The 22,768-nt window shown below is 44.9% G+C and overlaps 1 protein-coding gene across 4 annotated transcripts in view; it reads left to right on the top strand.

Moving 5' to 3' along the window:
- ZC3H7B (zinc finger CCCH-type containing 7B) overlaps positions 1-22,768 on the top strand; it is a 560,902-nt gene that overhangs the window by 212,823 nt on the left and 325,311 nt on the right. For all 4 annotated transcript variants that reach the window (XM_073592637.1, XM_073592638.1, XM_073592636.1 and 1 more), the window contains one exon: positions 18,329-18,378. In XM_073592637.1, coding sequence (XP_073448738.1) covers positions 18,329-18,378 — 50 coding nt within the window. The remainder of the gene's footprint in view (positions 1-18,328; positions 18,379-22,768) is intronic.

Genomic DNA, 22,768 nt, shown 5'->3' with positions numbered 1-22,768 from the left:
AGAGGTTTACTTTGGGAGATAGACGTATGAGTGCTGCCAGCTTTGCTGCAGAGGTTGAAGGGGGTGTGGGCAAAATTTTCTTGGGCCCCCCTCCCCATTCTGAGACATACAAAAAAATAGCAGATAGACTCAAAATCAGTTTACTGCAGCAGATCACGCAGCGATTGCAATTGTTTGCCAGAGGTTACAGCCTATCCTTACTGCTCACTGGCTGGTTGCTAGAGTTTACAACACATAATTTCTGCTTGCCGATTGGTTGCTAGAGGTTACTGCACATTATTAGCGCTCACTGAGCAGTGGATCAATCCCAAATTGAGCAAGTAAAGTGGCACATTAATACACATACTACAGGAGAGGGTCAGAGTGCAGACATACTGCAGGGGATTACCAGAGACTGCGGACATACTGCCGGGGATTACCAGAGACTGCGGACATACTGCAGGGGATTACCAGAGACTGCGGACATACTGCAGGAGATTACCAGAGACTGCGGACATACTGCAGGAGATTACCAGAGACTGCGGACATACTGCAGGAGATTACCAGAGACTGCGGACATACTGCAGGAGATTACCTTAGACTGCGGACATACTGCAGGAGATTACCTTAGACTGCGGACATACTGCAGGAGATTACCAGAGACTGCGGACATACTGCAGGAGATTACCAGAGACTGCGGACATACTGCAGGAGATTACCAGAGACTGCGGACATACTGCAGGAGATTACCAGAGACTGCGGACATACTGCAGGAGATTACCAGAGACTGCGGACATACTGCAGGAGATTACCAGAGACTGCGGACATACTGCAGGAGATTACCAGAGACTGCGGACATACTGCAGGAGATTACCAGAGACTGCGGACATACTGCAGGAGATTACCAGAGACTGCGGACATACTGCAGGAGATTACCAGAGACTGCGGACATACTGCAGGAGATTACCAGAGACTGCGGACATACTGCAGGAGATTACCAGAGACTGCGGACATACTGCAGGAGATTACCAGAGACTGCGGACATACTGAACGAGATTACCAGACTGCGGACATACTGCATGAGATTACCCGTGAATTGGGGCCCCGATGACAGCTTTGCAGAATGCACAGAGGACACAGGAGACTGCATTTGCGCGCAGCCAGCACAGAGGGGGCGGAGTCGGGAGCTCCACTGACGCTCTGACCCCGCCCACGTGCAGCCTGTGTGCTTGGAAAAGAGCAGCTGTAGTTAGAGCAGTGATTGGAGTGGGCGCGTCAGTGGAGCTCCCGGCCCCGCTCCCGGACCTCGGTATTCCCAAAAAAGTATAGAGGGGCGGGGCCAGGAGCTCCACTGACGCACCCACTCCGATCACTGCTCTAACTACAGCCCCTCTGTTCCGAGCATACAGGCTACATGGGGCGGGGTCAGGGCGTCAGTGGAGCTCCCGGCCCTGCCCCCTCTTGGCTGGCTAGATCTGGAATACAGCCTGCTGTGTCCTCTCTGCACTCTGCAAAGCTGTCATCGGGGCCCCAATTCATGGGTAGCGCGGGCCCCCCTACAAAGATTGGGCCCTGGGCAGGTTCCCCGTTTGCCCTGCGCTAAAGACGGCCCTGCATATGCCACACACTGCATCAAATTGGTCTGCATTGCTGTTGTCCCAGAAGGAAGCCTTTTCTAAAGATGATGCACAAGAAAACTCGCAAACAGTTTGCGGAAGACAAGCAGACTAAGGACATGGATTACTGGATCCATGTCCTGTGGTCTAATAAGACCAAGATAAACGTAATTGGTTCAGATGGTGTCAAGCGTGTGTGCTCACTTTTGAGATACTGTGCATATATATACTTTTTTCAGGAATCATCCAGGGTCAGCATCTATTTCCTGCACTGAGATGCTGGCTTAGAGATCGCATAACCACTAAATTGTGATGCTTGTATATTTCAAGTCTCTGCTTACACGTTATCATACACAGATTAGTTCCTTGTTGTCCACTCTAAGCCCCCTTTCACATTTTAGTTTTTTTCTGCTCCGCATGCAGAATCCTATTCTTTCTAAATGTGTCTGTTCACACTTGTACACTCAGTCACCCTACACTCAAAATTGTTTACTCACTTTTTTTTTTTTTTATAAAGCCCATGGTATATTTACATGTAAAGGTCAACATAATAAACCAGTAAATATATTGGATGCAGATCAATGAGTGAGACACTATAGAGATCCATAAGCCTAGGTACTAAGAATTCTCTGTACCCCGTGTGGACAGGGGTACACAGTCAATACCGTTATTTGTTCAGAAAAAACAAGTAAATATCCCCCCAAAAAAGAGGGAAGGAGGGGTTAGGGAAAGGAACCATGGTCGTGCCACCAAACCGTTAGAATTAGGGGTCCCACCATAGCGCATATTCATGCCAACAAAACCACTTTTTAAGGAATTTTTCCGGTGGCCCTTCTTTGTAGCCACCAGGTCCTCCATCTCCTTGATTTCAACTATTTTTTTAAGCCAAACGATTATGTACGGTGCCTGCGGCTGCTTCCAGAACAGTGGAATATAGCTCTTTGCTGCTGTAATCAAGAGGGGTAGAATGGAGCGTCTGAAGTAAGCAGCAGGACCAAAAAAGATGGGGGAGAGAACCAGACTCCCCTCTGCATCTCCAACAGAGAACTGAGCATTGGGGAACATTCAATCAATTTTGTCAGGGTCAAACGTTTTATATGAGAATAGGAGAATTCGCTCCCCCTGTTTATCCGTGAAAGTCAGTCCTAGGTCTCTTTCCCACTTGTCAATGTAGGGGAGTTTGAAACCCGGTGAAGGGAATACCAATAGATGGTAGGTCTGTGAAATTGCATGGCGCAAGGGAGAATGCTCCACACATAGAAACTCTAACATGGTAAAGCTTCTTGGGGATGGTAGGGAGCCCAGGAAATGCTCCAGCTTCAGTTTTTGCCAAAATGAAAGTCTCTCGAACCTCGGGTCTTCCGTGATTCGTTGTCTGGTGATCCATTGGCCAAAGTGCCCAGCCTGAAACAACCCAGCAGCCTTCAAATTTTGAAAGCCAGGATAGCACAGGCCAGGGCTGAAGGCCAGATTCCCCACTATAGGGGTAAGTGGGGACGGGTTCAGGGCAATAGCCAAGTCCCTAAGTGCCTTGGAGCCAATCCGCCAGATTTTCCCCACTGTAGAGTGAGAGTGAGCCTAGATAGGCAAGTTCGGGTGACACCACGGCACGGATTCCATCGAGATCCCAACAAGGGCCTGTTCTTTGCACCCACTGTTTAAGAGATCCGTGGCAGGACCAATCCAGAATTCTAGCCAGGTGGCATGCCACAAGGTAAAGATTGGCATCCGGGAGAGCCATACCTCCCATCAATTTTGGTAGTCGCAAAATCCATTGAGCCAGTTGAGGAGGCCTCTGGGCCCATAAGAAGTTAAGGGCTGAGCCCAATTCCTGCACCTTCACACCTCAGATGAGCCCAATTCCTGCACCTTCACACCTCAGATGAGCCCAATTCCTGTACCTTCACACCTCAGATGAGCCCAATTCCTGCACCTTCACACCTCAGATGAGCCCAATTCCTGCACCTTCACACCTCAGAATGAGCCCAATTCCTGCACCTTCACACCTCAGATGATCCCAATTCCTGCACCTTCACACCTCAGATGATCCCAATTCCTGCACCTTCACGTCTCAAATCGGCCACAATTCCTGCACCTTCACACCTACGATCAGCCCAATTCCTGCACCTCTAAATTTGCTGTAACCAATAGCTTGTTAATTACCAGTGCAAAATGAGAGCAGGCAGCTTGGTGTGTCCAACTCGGCACCAGGACCAGATCTAGCCTGCCTGATAAAAGGGTGCAGTAAAAAATATCAGGGCGCAGAGGATAGGGTCAACAGTTTGTAGGGTATTGTACAGAGGCCAGCAGGACAGAGAATTGGAGATCAACATAGGAGTGTATGGGGGTCAACAAAGCAGAGGACAGGAGCCTGTAGGGTGGAGAACAAGGTTCAGCAGGGAAAAAAAAAACGGGTCAGTAGGGCAGAAGACAAGTGGTTAGCAGTACAGTTTACACAGGTCAGCAGTACAAAGGATGGGGTCAGCAGGGCAATGAACAAGGGACAGCAGGGCATAGGACGGGTCAGCAGGACAGTGTACAGGGGTTGGCAAGGCATAGGACTGGGGTCAGCAGGGAGGAGGATGTGGTCAGCAGGGCATAGGAAAGGGGTAAATGGGGCAGAGGACAGGGTCAGCGGGGCAGAGGATGAAGCCAACGGGCAGAGGACAGGGTCACTGGGGAAGAAGATGGGGTCAGCAGGGCGGAGTCAGCAGGGTGAAAGACTGGTCATCGGGGTGGAAGACAGGGGCCAGCAGGGCATAGGTCAGGGATCAGCAAGGCAGAGAGGGGCAGAGGTCGGAGTCAGCAGAGTATAGGATGGTGTCAGCAGGGCACAGGATGGGGTAGCAGAGCAAAGGGGGGTCAGAAGGGCACACACACACGGGGTGGGGGCGGGTCAGGAGAACACGCTTCAGGGGGTCAGGAGGGCACACACCAGGGGGCAGTCGCAATGCTTTAATGAGGTCAATTTCTCACTGTGCTGTATGAAGAGGTGATGCAATCACATTTGTCAGCTAGCACCTCTATGCTAAGCTGCAGTAACTCAGCAGACTTAGCATAGAGGTGCCTGTAAATGAATCCACGATATACTGCTAGATGATTTTTACCTCCAGGCAGGCACATTCGCTCGATCCCTCTGCTCAGCTATTCACACCCCCCTATTCCAGGCGGGCGCAATCTCGGGGGTCAGGCACATCCCCACCCTGCCCACTCAAGCAGCAGCCTGCAGGAGAGAGGCTGGAAAGCTGCTGTGGGAGGTACAGGGAGCGGAGAGCCCAGTGCCGATCTGTCAGTGTCCTTTGCCGGGCTGCGCTCAGCCTTGGAGACTGAGTTGGTAATGTTTTCTCGGGGGGGGGGGGGGAAGCAATTGCCCTGTTGCCACCCCACCCCTGGATCCGCCCCTGCCTCAACACTGTTTCGTTGTCGGCTGTAGGCAAACTGAGTGAGGTGGGCGGCAGGGGATTAAAGTTAGAGAGAGCCAGCCATGCTCCCTTCTGTGTGGCCGGCTTTGCTGATGTATAAGAGGTGTCCCAGGATTCCCTCGCGTGCCGTCCTAAATGTGTATGCGTGCCATGTCTGGCACGTGTGACGGGGGTTGCCGACCCTGGTCTACAGGCTTGGAAATATCAGTTTGTAAATTGATAGAAAACTTGCTAAAAGACAGTATTCAGAATGAAGTGGTTAATGATTCTTACTCTGGTCTAAGGTTATCAGCGGTATACCCCAAGGTTCAGTGTTGGGACCCTTACTTTTTAATACCTTTTATAAATGATATGAGGTCTGGGCTTAAAAGTACAATTTCAGTGTTTGCAGATGACACCAAGCCGACCTCAAGGGTCCCTTGAGAAAGTCACGCGACATGTGATATGCGTGGGGAGAAGGAGTCAGTGACGTCTTCGCATAGTGTTTGGCAAACACAGCGATAGCTGTATGAGCGGTGAAGCTGTCTGACCATTATAACAAAATCGATTCAGCTACTGCAAATGTTTTTGTAGCATTTAAAAACACTTTGCAATGATGGTTTTTCTTTTATCTTTATGTGAATCATCACCTTGCAAATGGAGTTCATCATGTAACTGTGATCTGTGATAATTGAAATATAAGCAAGTTCATCGAAGGCAATTGTTTGGACATTTAGACCTCAGCTGGATTAACACAAACATTATTTCTTCCATCTTTATATACCTGGGATGTGTTCCCTTATTTTTTTTTTTTTTGATGCATCTATTTATTATTCACTTTACTGATTGTGATATCGGGGTATATGTGTTTTGATGCATTTATTTGCATTTATTCACTTTGATTGAATAGTCTTCACAGTGAGAGCTGTGAAAATGTGGAATAGACTCCCTCCAGAGGTGGTTCTGGCCAGCTCAGTAGATTGCTTTAAGAAAGGCCTGGATTCTTTCTTAAAGGCACACAATATAACTGGATACTAACATTTATAGGTAAAGTGGATCCAGGGAAAATCCGATTGCCTCTTTTTGGTCAGGAAGGAATTTTTCCCCCTGCTGTAGCAAATTGGATCATGCTTTGCTGGGGTTTTTCGCCTTCCTCTGGATCAACTGTGGGTATAGGATTGGGTATATGGGATTGTATGATATTTTTGATTTATTTATTTTTATGGTTGAACTGAATGGACTTGTGTCTTTTTTTCAACCTTATGAACTATGTAACTATGCATTGATCTAGTGTATCATTCGTTCCCCTAAACCAATGTGTTTAAGAGTTTCTGTCAAGAAGGTCTAGTTCACCCCATCAAACGCCTTTTCGCCATCAGTTGATAGGAGTAGCTTGGGGATCTTCCGAGCTTGAGCAGCGTAGATCAAGTTGATGGCCTTGGTGGTATCATCACGGGCTTCCCTCGTGGGTACAAATCGCACCCAGTCAGAATGAACCAGTTGTGGGATCAGCTCAATCAGGCACATAGCAAGTATGAACAATTTGAGATCCACGTTCAGGAGGGAGATCGGTCAGTAGTTTTCAGAGTAGTGGGTCTTTCCCCTCTTTCGCCATCATTGCAATATGGAAGGTTATAAAACAAAGTATAAGATCGCCTAAATATCTCGGTAATATCATCAGTGGCGTGTACCTTACGCTGGTTTTCATTGAGGAGTTCCAGTATAATTGTGCTAACCTGTTGGGCCCTTAGAGCACGCGCCAGAATCCTGCCGCATTTGTCACTATGCTCATAAAAGGAGCATCTACACTTTTTGCCAATGTGGCCTTTGCTGTGTCCAGAGCTAGGGAACGCAGTTGATTACTCCACACTGTACGGGGTCCGCGAGGGTCTTACTGGCCATCGATTGCTTATGAAATGCCTCCATGGCCCTGATCTTTCCCAGTAGGTCCACCATCTGCTTGGTCTTTTCTTTTTTGAGGCGCAACCCTATTTTAATCAGGATTCCCCTGATGTATCCCTTATAAGCCTCCCACACCATCATAGGCTCACTGTCCGGTTTCACATTGGTAAAAAAGAAAAGTGTCATCTCACTAGAGATCTCCTTCATAATCTCTGGGATTTGAAGCAAGGAATCGTTTAGTTTCCACGCCCATGGCTTGGAGGTTGGGTACAACAAATCTATGTCCACAGAGACCAGAACATGGTCCAAAAAAGTTATTGAAACAATGGAAGCCACCATAACTAGTTCTAGTGTATGAGTCATGAGGGCAGGAATAAAACGTATAATCCCGCTGATTCGGATGGAGTATGCGCCACACGTCCATGAAGTTTTGGAAGTTTTTCTTTAAACGTTTCAGCGCTGTGTAGGAGGCATTCCTAGAGGCGTCCAGAGCCGGTCCAATGTGAAATTCACATCGCCACCTACTATCTCTGCCCCTTCTGCGAATTCCCGCAGTTTGGCAAAAACTGCCTCCAGATAGGTGATCTGGTTTGAATTTGGAAGATACAAATTTACCAGAGTGACCTTGGGATTCCCCAAAGTACCTTTCACAAAGAGTGCGCGTCCCTCTACACCACACCACTGGTCTCCAAACACCCATTGGATTGAATTGCGAATCAGGATGCTAATCCATCTGGGCTTGGCATCCAGAGAGCAGCCGTGCGTAGATTGTTGGGAAGAAGCGGTTGTGGAGTTTAGGCAATTTGTCAGCATGAAAATGCATCTCCTGAAGGAAACAATTATGGGCGTTCATGTTTTAAATTTGTGAGCACCATAGAGCATTTCTTTGGTGTGTTCAACCCTTTTGCATTAAGAGAAACTAAACGCACGGGCTCCTTCATTCCAGCAGCCATGTCTACGATTGGTCGACGAGCGGCTGTCGAATGGTGGGAAGAGGTAGGTCGGCGAGGGGGGAGGAAGATTTTTTTTTTTTTTGGAGCGAGCAACCGAAGGCTGCCCACACAATAAGCAAACCTAATACGCAGTAAGCGTATAAGAGACCTCATCTCCAGACACTTAGGCAGCACAATAAAGTGAGCCGAAAAAAGATGGCCAAAAACAAACAGGAAAACTTAAGCGACTGCCAATAGGGTGCAGCCCTATGTGGGGAAGAGGCAGGGCACAGCAGAGAGCATGGGCTCCCTATCCCAACCTAAGCCCAAACATTATAAAATGTGTCAACAATACAGGTAAATAAGATGTCAGCGATGCGATCACTGCCAACCCCATAAAGATGTATATAAGGGCAGTGTGACAAGGCCAGCAATTACCCTTCATGTCAGTTCTTAACTTTGCCATAGAATACATGTACATAAATAAAACCTAACACAAGGAGAACCAAACTCCTATTACACCACAAACTGTGGACCTAGTCTAAATCTAATGCCATATGCTCTCAGGTTAGAACCTAGTAAGTGTGGCACATAGTCAGATCATGAGGTTCATCTTCTAAAGGAGTTGCAGCCGTAATTATCCACACCCCAAGAAGACTAACCGTACAACTAGGTATACAGGGGGAGGGGATGGGGAGAGGAGTGGGCGTAGGATGGGGAGGGGATGGGTAGAAAGGAGGAGGGGAGGAGGGGGGGGAGGGGTTGGGAAGGGAGAGCGGAGGAGAGAAAGGGGAAGGAAAAAAATAAAGGGGGGGGGGGTGGATGCGTGAGGTAACAGCATTCAGACACTCAGTGTCTAAGTGGGGGGGAGGGTGCTGAGAGAGGGGAGAGTCCCCTAGGGAGCTCCATCCCCCCCCCCCCCCCCCCCCCCCCCCATAACTCGTACACAGCAATAGACAACAGTAGATGGTAAGCGCTATAGAGCTTATGCAAATGAGCAGCGGTTTATTAAGCAGTATAACAGAACAGACAGTTATACCTTTTGGACCTCATGGCAGGCAGAACACCATCATAGCAATGAGCTTAGGCTGGTTGGGAATCGGGAGCTCTAGCAGCAAGCGTCTTCACTCTGCCATGTCCAGGCCATGCCCCCGCACTTTTTTTTTTTTTTTTATTAAAGTGGCTGTAAACCCTCACATACCCAGTGAAGTGAACCGCCTTAGATGATACACGGAGATCAAACAAATCTCCCTACATAAGTTTTGCATGTATATCTGCAGTCTTCAACTGTATATATTCTTTAGAAAGTGCTCTTCATGTTACAGATTTTCTCTTCCTGGTCAGCACTGGAAGTGACTTATTGGCATACAGCCAAGACAGCTGATTGGAGAAAAGGCGCACACCCCCACTCCACATTGGCAAAGGAAGGAAGGAATGTGCAGAGCTCTGCTTTGAGACGGCAAGCTGTCTGCTAATCCTATTTATAGCAACCTCCCACGACACACACTTCAGGCTGCAGTCTTGGAGGACTTGTCAGAAGTTATCAGGCTGATAACAGAGCTACTGGGCAGGAGAAAGCTACAGGACTTAGTGCTTTGAAGAGAGATAAGAAAACACTACAGATATGTGCCCAGCTCAAATGTCATGAATCGGGTTTACATCCACTTTAAGCATATTGAAGCGTTTTTGTTTTAGACTTCAATAAAGGAATGCTTAGCTTGCGCTTTTATGTCTGAAGAACTCATCTCCTCTTGTACAGCTGCTTTTTCCTCTCGTTTTCCAGCCCAGGAAACAAACTCATGAAGCTTGATCACATGCAAAAAACATGCACCAGGAATATGCTCTGCTCGGGTATGAATGCAGACTCAGTGGGCTCAATTCACAAAGCAATATTGCATGCGATATTTGGATCATATGGCTGATTTTATCCAAATATCACACGTGGCATTGAAAATGTCAGTTCATTATCGGTTTATGCGGTAATAAGAAACGCACTAAATCCTGCATAAGCTAGAAGTCAATTCACTAACAAAAAAATACTTTTAAATAAGTTGTGGTCTAGCCACTAATGATTTAACAAATGTATAAAATTAATAGTTGATTATTTAGGAGCCAGCACACAGTTCTTTAACAGCAGCCTGTGACTCATTCCAGACCTGCTCATTCAGCTGTCAGCTTTCTTGGCTGACAGGTGAATCTCTAAACATAGGTTCCGCCTTCCCGAACCATACCAGGCCATGTGCCCTCTTCCTCCAAAATATATAAATATATAATGTGTTCGTGTATATGTATGTGTGTGTGTATATTAACCAAAAGTATTGGGAAGTCTGTTTTTACACGCACATGAACTTTTAGTGGCATCCCAGTCTGTCTGTAGGGTTAAATATCGAGTTCCCCTTACCTTTGCAGCTATGACATGGAGAAACTTGAGTGGCCTGCACAGAGTCCTGACCTCAACCCGATAGAACACCTTTGGGATGAATTAGTGAAGACTGCTGGGCCTTCTCATCCAACATCAGTACCTGACCTCACAAATGCGCTTCCTGGAAGAATGGTCAGACATTCCCATGGACACTCCTAAACCTTGTGGACAGCCTTCCCAGAAGAGATGAAACTGGTATAGCTGCAAAGGGTGGGCCAACTCAATATTGAACCCTAAGGACTAAGACTGGGATGATAAGTTCATGTGCGTATAAAGACAGGCATCCCAATACTTTTGGTAATATAGTGTATGTGTGCAAACATTTTAGGCAGGTGTGAAGAAATGCTGTAAAGTAAGAATGCTTCCCAAAATACATTTTAAAATTTATTTACAAATTGTAAAATGAGCAAAAAAATCTAAATCAAATGTATATATGGTTTGACCACCCTTTGCCTTTAAAACAGTATCAGTTGTTCCAAACATTTTGGAGAACTAACCACAGATCCAGAACTTATTTTTTTCTGCTGAAGGTAGTTCTTAAAGTGGTTGTAAACCCAATAAAAAAAGAAAAAAAAACCCTGCAAGACAAAGGCATAATGAGCTAGTATGCATAGCATTCTAGCTCATTATGTATTACTTACCTTAGATCGCCGCTCCGGCCGGCGACATTTCTCCCTGGAGTTACTTCCAGGTATCACGGCTCCGGCGCTGTGATTGGCTGGAGCCGCGATGGCATCACTCCCACGCATGCGCGCAGGAGCCGCCGGTAACGGCACAGTCTAACTGCCATTGCTTTAGTGCGCATGTGCTGATGACGTCGGCACATGCAAATACAGGGGATATCTCTGTTTAGGAGATATCCAGGGTAGCTACAGATAAGCCTTATTATAGGCTTACCTGTAGCAAAACGTGTGTTGTAATGGTTTACAACCACTTTAATGGCATTGGCTGTATGTTTGGGGTCGTTGTCCTGCTGCAGAATAGGTTTTGGGCCAATTGTATGCCTCCCTGATGGTATGGCATGATAGATAAGTATCTGTATTTCTCATTATTGAGGAGACCATTGATCCTAACCAAATCTCCAACTCTATTTGCAGAAATGCAGCCCCAAACTTCCAAGGAACCTCCACCATGTTTAACTGTAGCCTGCAGACACATTTTTGTACTGCTCTCCCGCCCTTCGACGAACAAACTGCCTCCTGCTACAGCCAGATATTTAAAATTGTGACTCATTAGTCCAGAGCACCTTTTTACAGTTTTATGTGTCTAAAGGAGAAGTACAGCCAAAGCTCGTTTAGCTGTACTTCTGTGGATCACAGGAGTGCAATTCGTTCTGCACTCCTGTGACCCGTTTTCAGCAGACAGCAGGCTAAAGCCCGCTTTCGGCTGACGTCACAGGGCCGGTCCAGACGCTCCTATGTCTTCCATAGTCCAGTGCTCCAGTGAGCATTGGGGGAGCAGAGAGCTCAGGGAGCACTGAGAATCGGGCGATCAGCGGTGTTTGATCACTTGGTTCCTTAGCCCTAGAGCTGGCTGGGGACTGATGCCGCATCCACCTAGGTAAGCATAGCTCTTAAAATTTTTTTTTCCCCAAACTTCTCTTTTTAATAATTTGTTGGTTTAGATAATTTTATATATAAACAGGTTTTTAGGTATTCCTTATTTGCTTTGAAAGTGTATATTACGACAGGAATATTTTCATGAAGACATGAAAAGTTATCAGACTGGTCTCATTTAACCCCTTGTCTACTAAGGTATGTGTATAAACATCCTGGTATTTAAAGGGTTAAAACAAGCTCACGGCGGCAGCAGCATTGTTTTGTATATTTGGCTCCTGGCTATCCAGTAAAAGTGATCTGGGCGGCTGTAAAGGGTTTGTGAAGTGTCCACCCCCTGTTATGGATCTTGGCTCTCCTGCTCCTCTGGGGAGCCTGGGACCATAGTGAACACTGTCAGGATGGAGAGCAGCAACAGATCGAGGAACACCTTGCTGAAATGGTGGGGAGTTGTTTTATCAGCTGGAGTGGTGTATATGGGAGACATTAGGGGTATCAATAGACCCATGGGTCTCCATAAGAGAACCTGCCAGTGCTATCACTTGGGGACTTGATGGCTCGATTTTATAATGTGGCAAACAAATTATGCAATTGGAAGAGGAGAATTGTATACTGAAATAAATACTATGCAATGCCGAATCATGCCTGCATTCAGTGGTGGTTATGATTTGTAAAAATTAAAGAATAAGATTGGAGAGTGTATTTATGCGTTCATAACCTTTGTGAAACCTAGGGCTTGTTATTTTTTGGCGAGTTCTTGGTGCTCACAGATGTGATGGAATCACTAATTAATGGGTGATGTGCGTTCTTTCGGCAAGACGCGCAATACGTACAGAAGGTTTCTGCAAGTTGTTAAAGAGGAGCTCCAGTCTCCCCAAAACAAATTAAGTCAGCAGCTACAAATACTGTAGCTGCTGACTTTTAATATAAGGACACTTACCTGTCCAAGGATCCATGATTGTTATCACCCAAACCAATTCTTCAATTACCTTTGGGGTCCAGGTGCAGGCATCTTAGGTAAGATGTACCTGGCGTGTGTTTACAGCCAGTTTCCTACTGCGCATGTGTGAGCCGCGCTGTGCTTTGTGAACAGTCCCGCAGTCTTCTGTGACCTGTGATGTGTCCCAGAAAGCTGTGGGGGGCCGAAATCCGGTTCGATCACCGTGGCAGTATGAGCAGAAAGTGGGCGTAGGTACCTTTCAATACCAGGTACCTGCTCCCCCTCCCCCTTAAAAAGTGCCAAATGTGGAGGGAGGGGATGATGCAAACAAGCGGAACTTCCACCTTTTGGGTGAAGTTCCGCTTTAAGTCGTTGAAACTTATGGCCCATACACATGATCCGAATATTCTGACAGATCGTCCATTTTTTTTTTTTTTTTTATTTGCATGCTAGTTGCTTTAGTTGCTTATCAAAAATGGAGAGGTTACTAAAGTTACGCAAATTCTTGTACGACAGAATCAGAAGTGATGTAATGTGGTGTTGTAGTGCATTTCTTTTGCATTTTCGGACGACAACTGTACTGATTAACCACTAAAGCCCTGGACCATTTGGCTGGCCAAAGACCAGAGCACTTTTTGCGATTCAGCATTGTGTCGCTTTAACTGACAATTGTGCGGTCGTGCGACGTGGCTCCCAAACTGAATTAAAAATGCATTGATTACTGTGTAAATGTGACTGGCAGTGAAGGGGTTAACCAGGAGGGGGTGCTCCAGGGGTTAAGTGTGTCCTAGGGAGTGATTCTAACTGTAGGGGGGATGGGCTACGTGTGACATGACACTGATCACTGCTTCCGATCACAGGGAGCTGTGATCAGTGTCATTAGGGAGAACGGGAAATGCTTGTTTACATCAGCATTTCCCCGTTCTTCCTCTCTGTGAGACTATTGCGGGTAGCCCTGCGGACATTGGATCTGCGGGACCCGCGATCACACTCTAGGAGCTTGCGCGCGCCGTTGGCAATGCACACTCGACCACACGGCGACAAATTTAAAGGGACGTACCTGTACCCCCATTTGCCCATCCATGCCATTCTGCCGACGTAAGTGTTCGTGCGGTGGTCGGCAAGCGGTTAAATGAAAATCGTACGATCTGGTATCATGCGAGAACATTTTTTGTGTTTGTCTGATCAGATAATATCGGATCAAGTGTCATGATTGGCTCTCGAAAGGTCTGTACGAACGATCCGATTATCGTACGATGTATTTTTCATCGGATTTTCGGATCTTGTGTACGGGCCATAAGAAGGACTTTATCATTGTCACATGACACATTTATTTAAACTTTTGTTACATTTATTTTATATATGTCACAATGTTTCTATATTTGTCTTTTTTTAAAACACATACTTGTACTTGTTTGGTACATTTTAGTGTTATTTGGCATATGTGACTATAGTAGCACTTTGTGTTTAACATTTTGGTGTTGGGTGGCGCTTTCCCTCCTTCAGCCCAGGGAAGGTTGGATGCCACCCATGCAGCTCGCCCGGCGTGGGTAGAATGTCTCAGTCGGGCCTGGTGCATAAGGATGCGGTTTCCGGCTAGAGCACAGTGGTGGGCCGACGCGGGTCTTGCGTTCTGGCCAGTGGAGCGCAGAAGGAAGGGCCGGGCTTCCAGCACAACACTTCCAGTTTCGGGTCCCGCAGGGAGCGTTGACGCCAGGGCCATTGGCGGTAGATTCGAACGCCAGCCACAGCAGTGTGGTCATCACACAGTGGCATGATGCTGCAGGAGGTGGAATAGCATGCAGGGTCCATCCTGGAAGCAGAACAAAATGGCAGTGGTGCCAACCCTACTCAGGTAGCTTTGAGAATCCAAGGAGGGCTCTGGCTGCTGTCCAGGCACAGGTGCAAGGTGGTGGGGCACCCCTGGCAGGGCGGTGGTTAGCTGACAGGTTCTCCTTCTGTATTTTTCAGGCTCAGCTCAAGGACCCAAAGAAGTTAGGGGGGAGAAAGAGGTGCCCGTCGTGTTCAGTTAAATTTAAGGATAACTGGAATAAACCCGGTCTGCAGACAATGTATTTTCAAATTGGTGTGCAAAGAGTCGGTGGCTTCTGCAAATCTTTTCGTGTGCAAAGAAGGAAATGTCCGCTATTAAGTCGATGTAGTCTGATCTTGAAACCCAGAACCAGCCAGCAGAGGTACCCCTTGTTTCAGACCCAGAGGAGGGTGACGAAACCGGAGGGGCGGATCCGAATTCCTTGGAGGAGCTAAGTGAGGCGACTTCATCCAAGGACACTCTGGATAAGGGGACAAAATCTGCTAGATAAAAGCTCTCACTCGAGGAGGTGGACACTTTGTTGGGCACGATTTACAAGATGCTCCAGCATCGAAGAAACAGTGTGAAATGGGGAAGCAAAAGGAGGTATCCTTTTTTTTCCTCTCCTTAAAAAAAAAAAAGCCTCAATGACTTAGTCTCGCAGTAGAAAAAGATTGCCCCCAAATTTTTTTGTTCTGAAGATAATTGAGGAGGGTTATCGATTACACTTCAAAGGCAGTCCGCCCTCAAACTTTGGTTACCTCCCCTCCCAGGAATCCTCAGAAAGCATCAGCCCTTCCCTCTGATTTGCAACCTGGAAGACAAGCGGGTTCTTGTCCTGGTCCCGCCGCAAGAAATAGATCGGGGTTTCTATATACATCTTTTTTTGTTCAAAAACCATCATACAAATTTTGCCTGATCTTGAACCTGAAAAAACTAAACAAGGGAATATTTACAAAAACTTTTGAATGGAAACGACGTTCACTGCAAAGACTATTCTGCTTCCAAATTGCTTTGACATCCTTCGACTTGAGGGACCGCATACTTGCATATCCCGATTCACAAGGATTCACAAAGGTTCTTGAGGGTTGCGATCAAGTGGGGGAAGAATATTTGCCACTTGGCTTGTCCTCTTCCCTCAGGATTTTCACAATTTCTGGCAGAGGCTCTTGCCCCGCTGAGGTTAAGAGGAATCTCGGTCATCCCGTACTTGGACGACCTTTTAGTCTTTGCCCCCAGTATGCTCCAATTACAGAGGGTTTTTCAGGTGGCAATGCCTTTCTTGGAAGACCTGGGGTGGATCATAAACAGAGAAGAATCAAATCTGATCTCTTCTCAAGATCTGCACTACTTGGGGTAAAGTTTGAATTCCGTAGCGCAGAAGGTGTGTACCTCACAGAAGAAAAGATTAAAAAAAGTGGTGGAAATGGTGTCTTATTTGCAAAACAACCACCCAGTATCCATCCAGATGTCACGTCTGGGTCCAACTGGAGGGAGCTGAGGGCTATTTGGGAAGCTCTGAGCGCTTTTGCCAAGGAGTTGAGGGGTCACCACATTCAGGTCCCTTCGGACAATGTTATGGCAGTCTCTTACCTGAACAAACAGGGAGGGACATGCTGCCAGTGTCTGATGAACCCGGCGAGCATCATTTTGTTCTTGGGCTGAGACCAACATTTAATCTCGGCAGTTCACCTGAAGGGGTTGGACAATTGTTTAGTAGACTATCTGAGTCGCCATCAGGTGTGCGAGTCAGAATGGTCTTCTGAATGGGGAGGTTTTCCAGCTAATCATGAAGAAGTGTGGCCTTTTGCAGGTGGACTTATTTGCCAACAAATCGCATGCAAGAGTTCCAATGTATTTTTCATTGGAAAGGGACAAGCTAGTCAGGGGGGTGGATGCGTTGGCACAGAAGTGGACATGTCAGCTTTCTTATGCCTTTTATGGAGGAAGTTCGTTCAGAAGAAAACCACAATGATTCTAGTGGTTCCGTATTGGCCAAAGAGGGCATGGTGCTCCAGTCGGCTTAGTCTAGCGGAAGAACCTCCCCCTCATGCTTCTGCAGGAGGAGGATTTATTATCCCAGGGCCTGATATTGTGTCCAAAAATTCAGAGCCTAATGGCCCATAGACACGATCCGAAAATCAGACGAAAAATACCGCTTTCAATGCAATCGTACGTTAATCGGATCGTTGGCACAGAGCTTTCGAGAACTGATCACAACAGTTCATTCGATATTATTTGATCGGACATGCACGAAAAATTTTCTCGTACGATACCAGATCGTACTATTTTCATTTAATCAGTACAGTTGTCATCCCAAAATACAATACAGATGCACTACAACACATGGCATCACTTCCGATTTTTGTATTCTGTCGTACAAGAATTTTCGTAACTTCGGTAAACTCTTCAGGTTCGAAATATGACTAGCATGTAAAAAAGATGATCTGTCATCTGATGTTCAGATCGTGTGTACAGGGCATAAGACTGTCTGCCTGGTAGCTGAAGAAAGCATTTTGAAGTCTAGGGGATTTCAGGGGCTATCCAGGAGGAAAACGGTCACGCAGGCCATTTTTTTTTTTTTTTTTTCTTGGCTAGACACCAGGAAGGTGTCTGCTGGTATTCCTGCCGACCTGGAGTTTTTGCAACATGGAGCAGATCAGGGGTTAGCCATTAGTATGCTCAAGGTACAAGTGGCTGCCCACTTGTCTGTGTTTTTGGATTAATCGCTGACATCAGATCGGCTAGTTATCAGATTCTTTAAGGGGCTGTCCAGATATAGGTCCTCTCCTGGACGACTCCCAGAAACCGAGTTAAAGCGGTGTTCCGCCCAAAAAAATAATAAATTAAAGCCAGCAGCTACACATAGTGCAGCTGCTGACTTTTAGCAATAGGACACTTACCTGTCCTGGAGTCCTGCGATGTCGGCACCGCAGCTGATGTTTCCATCAACTGTCGGGTGCTGCCGCCGCCATTGCGGGTGAGGGTACCCAGCACTGTAGCCTTACGGCTTTACGCTGGAAACCCTACTGCGCATGCGCGAGGCCCCGATCCTCCCTCCTACTGGCCCGGCGAAAGGGAGAGGAGGAGGAGGGAGCCCCGCAGTGATGTTACGGGCCACGGCCCGGACTTCCAGGAGTGGGAACAGGATACCTGTCAAAGACCCCCCCCCCCGAAAGGTGCCAATTGTGGCACCGGAGAGGAGACAAATGAGCGAAAGTTCCACTTTTGGGTGGAACTCCGCTTTAAAGGTAAGTCTCTTTCCTTTTTTTTTTTTTTTTGCTGTAAAATTCATTTTGGTTTGTGTGTGTGTGTATATGTGTGTGTATGTATGTATATATATATATATATATATATATATATATATATATATATATATATATATATATATATATATATGCAGCATAAAACTGCAACTGCCACCATTTTATTATACAGGGCCTATGTCTTCGGAAAATATACCTTTTTGGTTGTGGGTTTTAAATACTTTTCTAGCAAAAATCACAAATTTTAACACGTGAATTTTTTTTAAAAAATGACGAAGTTGGCCATAGAAGTATGATAATAGACCAATCTTAGACCGCAACAGACTTTCTGAACTTTTTCTCCTGCAACAATTGGCCAGTGTCTCTGCTGTGATTTGAAAGTGCCCTTCCACATCTCTTCATCCAGTCCCACAGACAGTCATCCAATTTCTGAGGTATCTTTTTTAGGTTTTGTTTTTTTGTGTTCATTGCAGTGATGTGTTTTGTTTTTTGTCTGTGTAGATTCCAAGCCTCTGGAGCCAGTATCTGTGAAGGGGAATGCGAACCACAAGGTAGGCCAGTACATCCTAGCCCATGCATCTTAAATCATGTTTAAGAAATATGCTTGCATTTAAGGAAAGAGACCTCTTTTCATACAGCTTTTTTAACACTTTAGAAAAACTGGCTACTGCTTACTAAAATAAGCTTCTGACCACTATCTTTTGAAATATTGTTTTTGTTGCTCTAGAGAGGGTGCCTGAAAGCAGCTCTGGAATGTATGTAAGCAATATAACGCAACCATTTTTTCCTGGATTAAAAATAGAAGTTGGAAAATAAAGCTATGTATTCATTTCCCAACGCTTTCAATGTAATGGAGTGAGATAAAGCGATGCGCCTTTTGCACCTGGTTACAAAACTTTACTTTCATGAGGGTTCCCTAAAAAAGAGCATTCAGAAATTTCAAAAGAACCTACAGAAATCAAATTCTCCTGTAAGTAACAAAGATTCCAAACTGACGGAAGTACTACATTCCACGTGCCATCTCTTTTTATACATGTTCTAGAACTCCCCATGAACCACGCTTCCCTGTTATTTTGGACTGACCCCCCCTCGGGAACCTCATAGCAGCGTCTAGAGATGGGTGAACAATTCTCTGAAGCCTCCTACACCTTGCTATTCCCCAGCCACTATGAGTGATTTTATTGACCAATATGAATGCAGAAAGGGGAAGACTATCTCTTGACCTTGTTAGGAAGTGTTGAAATTTGCACATTAGGACACCCCCAGATTCAGGGCTCTCAGGATGCTCATCTAAACACATGTGGAAATGACAACTCACCCCAAAATTATCCTCAAAATGTCACTAAAATTAAAGAGAAATGTATAAATCTTTCAGATATAAAATGTATGTAAATCCTAAATCTATTTTGCATTATGTTTGGCATGAGACCTCAATGTATACGGTTTCCTTAATGTGGAACTTTAGTCACTTTTTTTAACTACCCATCTATTAAATCTTCTGCCCTTATTGTTTTAACTTTTGGATAGTAAAACATTTTTTTTCTGCCTGTAAATACCCTATACAGCCCACTTCCCGTTTCTTGTCTGGTAAAAAGCCTAGGCTTATGACATGTACAGCTCTCTCTCACACAATCGTGAGAGTTTGCCGGGGGGGGGGGGGGGGGTGAGTCATAAGAGGGCCAATGAAAGCTGCAGAGCTGGAGGTGTGTGTCTGTGTAAATTCCGAAAGTGGACAGGCAGCAGCTTCAGCTGCCCACAGTTAAAATGGTTGCAGCCAGACTCGGTGGAGGGAGATTTCTGCAGCATATTTGGCAAGTACAGAATCTCAGTATATGTAAAATAATATGCAAAGTAGTTGGAGAGAAGCTTCAGAAAATGTTTTTACTACAAATTAGGGCTGCAACTAACGATTATTTCCATAATCGATTAGTTGGCCGATTGTTTCGATTAATCGGTTAATAACCTTAAAAAAAAGTGTGATGTATAATTTAGTTAAAGGGGTTGTAAAGGTAAAAATTTTTTCACCTTAATGCATTCTATGCATTAAGGTGAAAAAACTTTTGACAGTACCGCCGCCCCCAGCCCCCCCGTTTTACTTACCTGACGCCTCGAATCTTCGCTCCTCGTCAGCTTCATTGCAGCTCAGCCTGGTCGCTGATTGGCTGCAGTGGATGGATTGAAAGCAGCGCAGCCATTGGCTCGCGCTGCTGTCAATCACATCCGATGACGCGGGGGGCGGGGCCGAGTGATACAGCGAGCGGCTATAGCCGCCGGCTGTATCACGGGAGCGCGCCCGCAAGCACTCACCACCGTGCGAGGGAGCTCGCATGAAGGTGGTAAATGCTTGCGGGGAGGAGCTGAAACAGCCGCCGAGGGACCCCAGAAGACCAGGTTCGGGGCCACTCTGTGCAGAACGAGCTGCACAGTGAAGGTAAGTATAACATGTTTGTTATTTTAAAAAAAAAAAAAAACATCTTTACAACCCCTTTAATATGTAAAGTTTAAAAAAAAGGCTATTCTTGTATATCTCTATGCAGTGGTAAATATAAATAACCAACTATATGGTTAGGGAGCAAAATATCTAATCCACTCTGAGAATAACAGACAGAAGAAATATATACTGTATATACTATTAGAGGAGATATACACTGTATATACTATTAAAATGTGAATCTGGTAAATCTCATCAGACTCCGAGATCAAATTCTTTTATTCAACAAACAATGTCTTCCTTCTAAAAATTTTTTATTTTAAGAACGTTCGTTCGATTTTCTAATCGTTAGTGGGGTCAAATCGACGTTCATTTTCAACCACAGTGACGGGAAAATTTTTAAATAATAGCAAACTTCTTGGTCAAAGGAATTTTCAGACAGTGTATGCGGTTTTCGTTCAGAAATTACATTCATTTTAAAAACAGAATGTTAAAAACCAAGTGAAAATTTCAAACAACATTCTTTCATTCAGCGAATGTACAAAGATTTTTTGTCTGAATAATCTCATCTGAAAATTTTGTCTAAAAATTGATCGGTATGGCCAGCATAAGGCTCGATACACACCTATGCAGTTTACTTTTGATCTGTTTCTGCAGTGCTTTTTGCTGTGCGTTTTGACTTTTGTGCACGTGATTGTGCTGCAATTTGCGTTTTTGCATTTATTTTTGGCCAATTTGTTGTTGGCAAGATTAAAAAAACAAAAACTGCTGCAATAATTACATGCTTTTCTGCAGCTTTTCCATTGAAGTATATTGAACCATAAAAAGCACAGTTTTGCATTAAAAAAAGTCCCTGACCCTTTCCAAATACGCAGCGGCTGAAAAAAGCATAGATGTGAACATGACCCCATAGGAAACCATGTAAATGGACTGTAGTGCGTTTCTGCAAAAAGCACGAAACACATATATGTGAACCAGGTCTAAGACGTTTAGTAACATAATGGGGTTAAAAAAATTAAAATTAGCCCTTTATATTACAAAGAAAAACAGATAATCACTACTGTAAGGGTTTTTTTTTACTGTAGAACTGTGAAAGTAATATTTACAGTAGCGATTATTTGCTCTTTTTGTACTATATAGGGCTTATTTTATTTTTTTTTTAACCCCATTATGTTACTGGCCGATTAATCAATTATGAAAATAGTAATCGATTAATTTCATAATCGATTAGTTATCGATTAGTTGTTTCAGCCCTACTACAAATTATGTGAGCAGACTGCAGTTCCTCTTTACGCAAATATTGTTTTGTGAATTTGTTGCAAAGTTCGTTCTTTGGAGATCCTGCAAGTAACAGCACTTCTGTTGTAGGTTGACAACACTAAGCCACTGTCAGCAATTAGCAGCAGTGTTGTCAGCCTGCTGTGCGAGCTCCTTCAGTTTACCATTGGGCTGTCTTCTCAGAAAAGATAGGAAGCCCAATGACCAACTGAAAGAGTGCACATGGCAGACTGACAGCTCTGTTGTTAATTGTGAGTCGGATTAGCATTTCCAGTCTACAACTGAATTGCTGTTATTCGCAAGATTACCAGGAGAAAAGCTTTGCAACAGATGTACATAAAACGTTTTGCTTAACCACTTAAGAACTAGCCTCGTTTTGAGATTTTGGTGTTTACATGTTGAAAACTTTTTTTTTTTTTTTTGCTAGAAAATTACTTGGAACCCCCAAACATATATTGTTTTTCTTTTTACACCCTAGATAATAAAATGGCGGTCATTGCAATACTTTTTTTCACACCGTATTTGCGCAGCAGTCTTACAAGCGCACTTTTTTTGGAAAAAATTCACTTTTTTGAATAAAAAAATAAGACAACAGTAAAGTTAGTCCAATTTTTTCTTATATTGTGAAAGATGATGTTACGCCGAGTAAATTGATACCCATCATGTCAAGCTTCAAAATTGCGCTTGCTCGTGGAATGGTGTCAAACTTTTACCCTCAAAAATCTTCATAGGCGATGTTTAAAAAAATCTACAGGTTGCATGTTTTGCATTACAGAGGAGGTCTAGGGCTAGAATTATTGCTCTCGCTATACCGATCGCGGTGATACCTCACATGTGTGGTTTGACCACCGTTTTCATATGCGGGTGCTACTCAAGTAATTAAATGTATACACTGCGCTAAAATCTAAAAATAAATAAAAAATGAGGAGCAGCTACATACAAAGTGACAACAACCAAGAAATACTGTGAAAGAAAAATGTAGCGCATAAACTGTGCAGGAAGTCCTCAATCAAGAAAACCGCTGAAAAATAAATTTCAATAAATAGTGTCCACAGCAATAATGTAACTTATAAGTCTCTCAATAAGGATAAATAAAGTCCAGTAAGTGAGTGGAAAAAATATATATATGTGTGAAGTGTCCCACTGAAAATAATAAGTAAACGTGTAACGGCAAATGCTCAAACACAGGTGGATTCTCAAATCTTCCAAAAGAACTGTATCCAACAACTGCA

The sequence above is a fragment of the Aquarana catesbeiana genome, linkage group LG07, assembly GCF_042186555.1.
Source record: "Aquarana catesbeiana isolate 2022-GZ linkage group LG07, ASM4218655v1, whole genome shotgun sequence".
NCBI lineage: Eukaryota > Metazoa > Chordata > Amphibia > Anura > Ranidae > Aquarana > Aquarana catesbeiana.
This window is presented reverse-complemented; position numbering and strand designations above follow the sequence as displayed.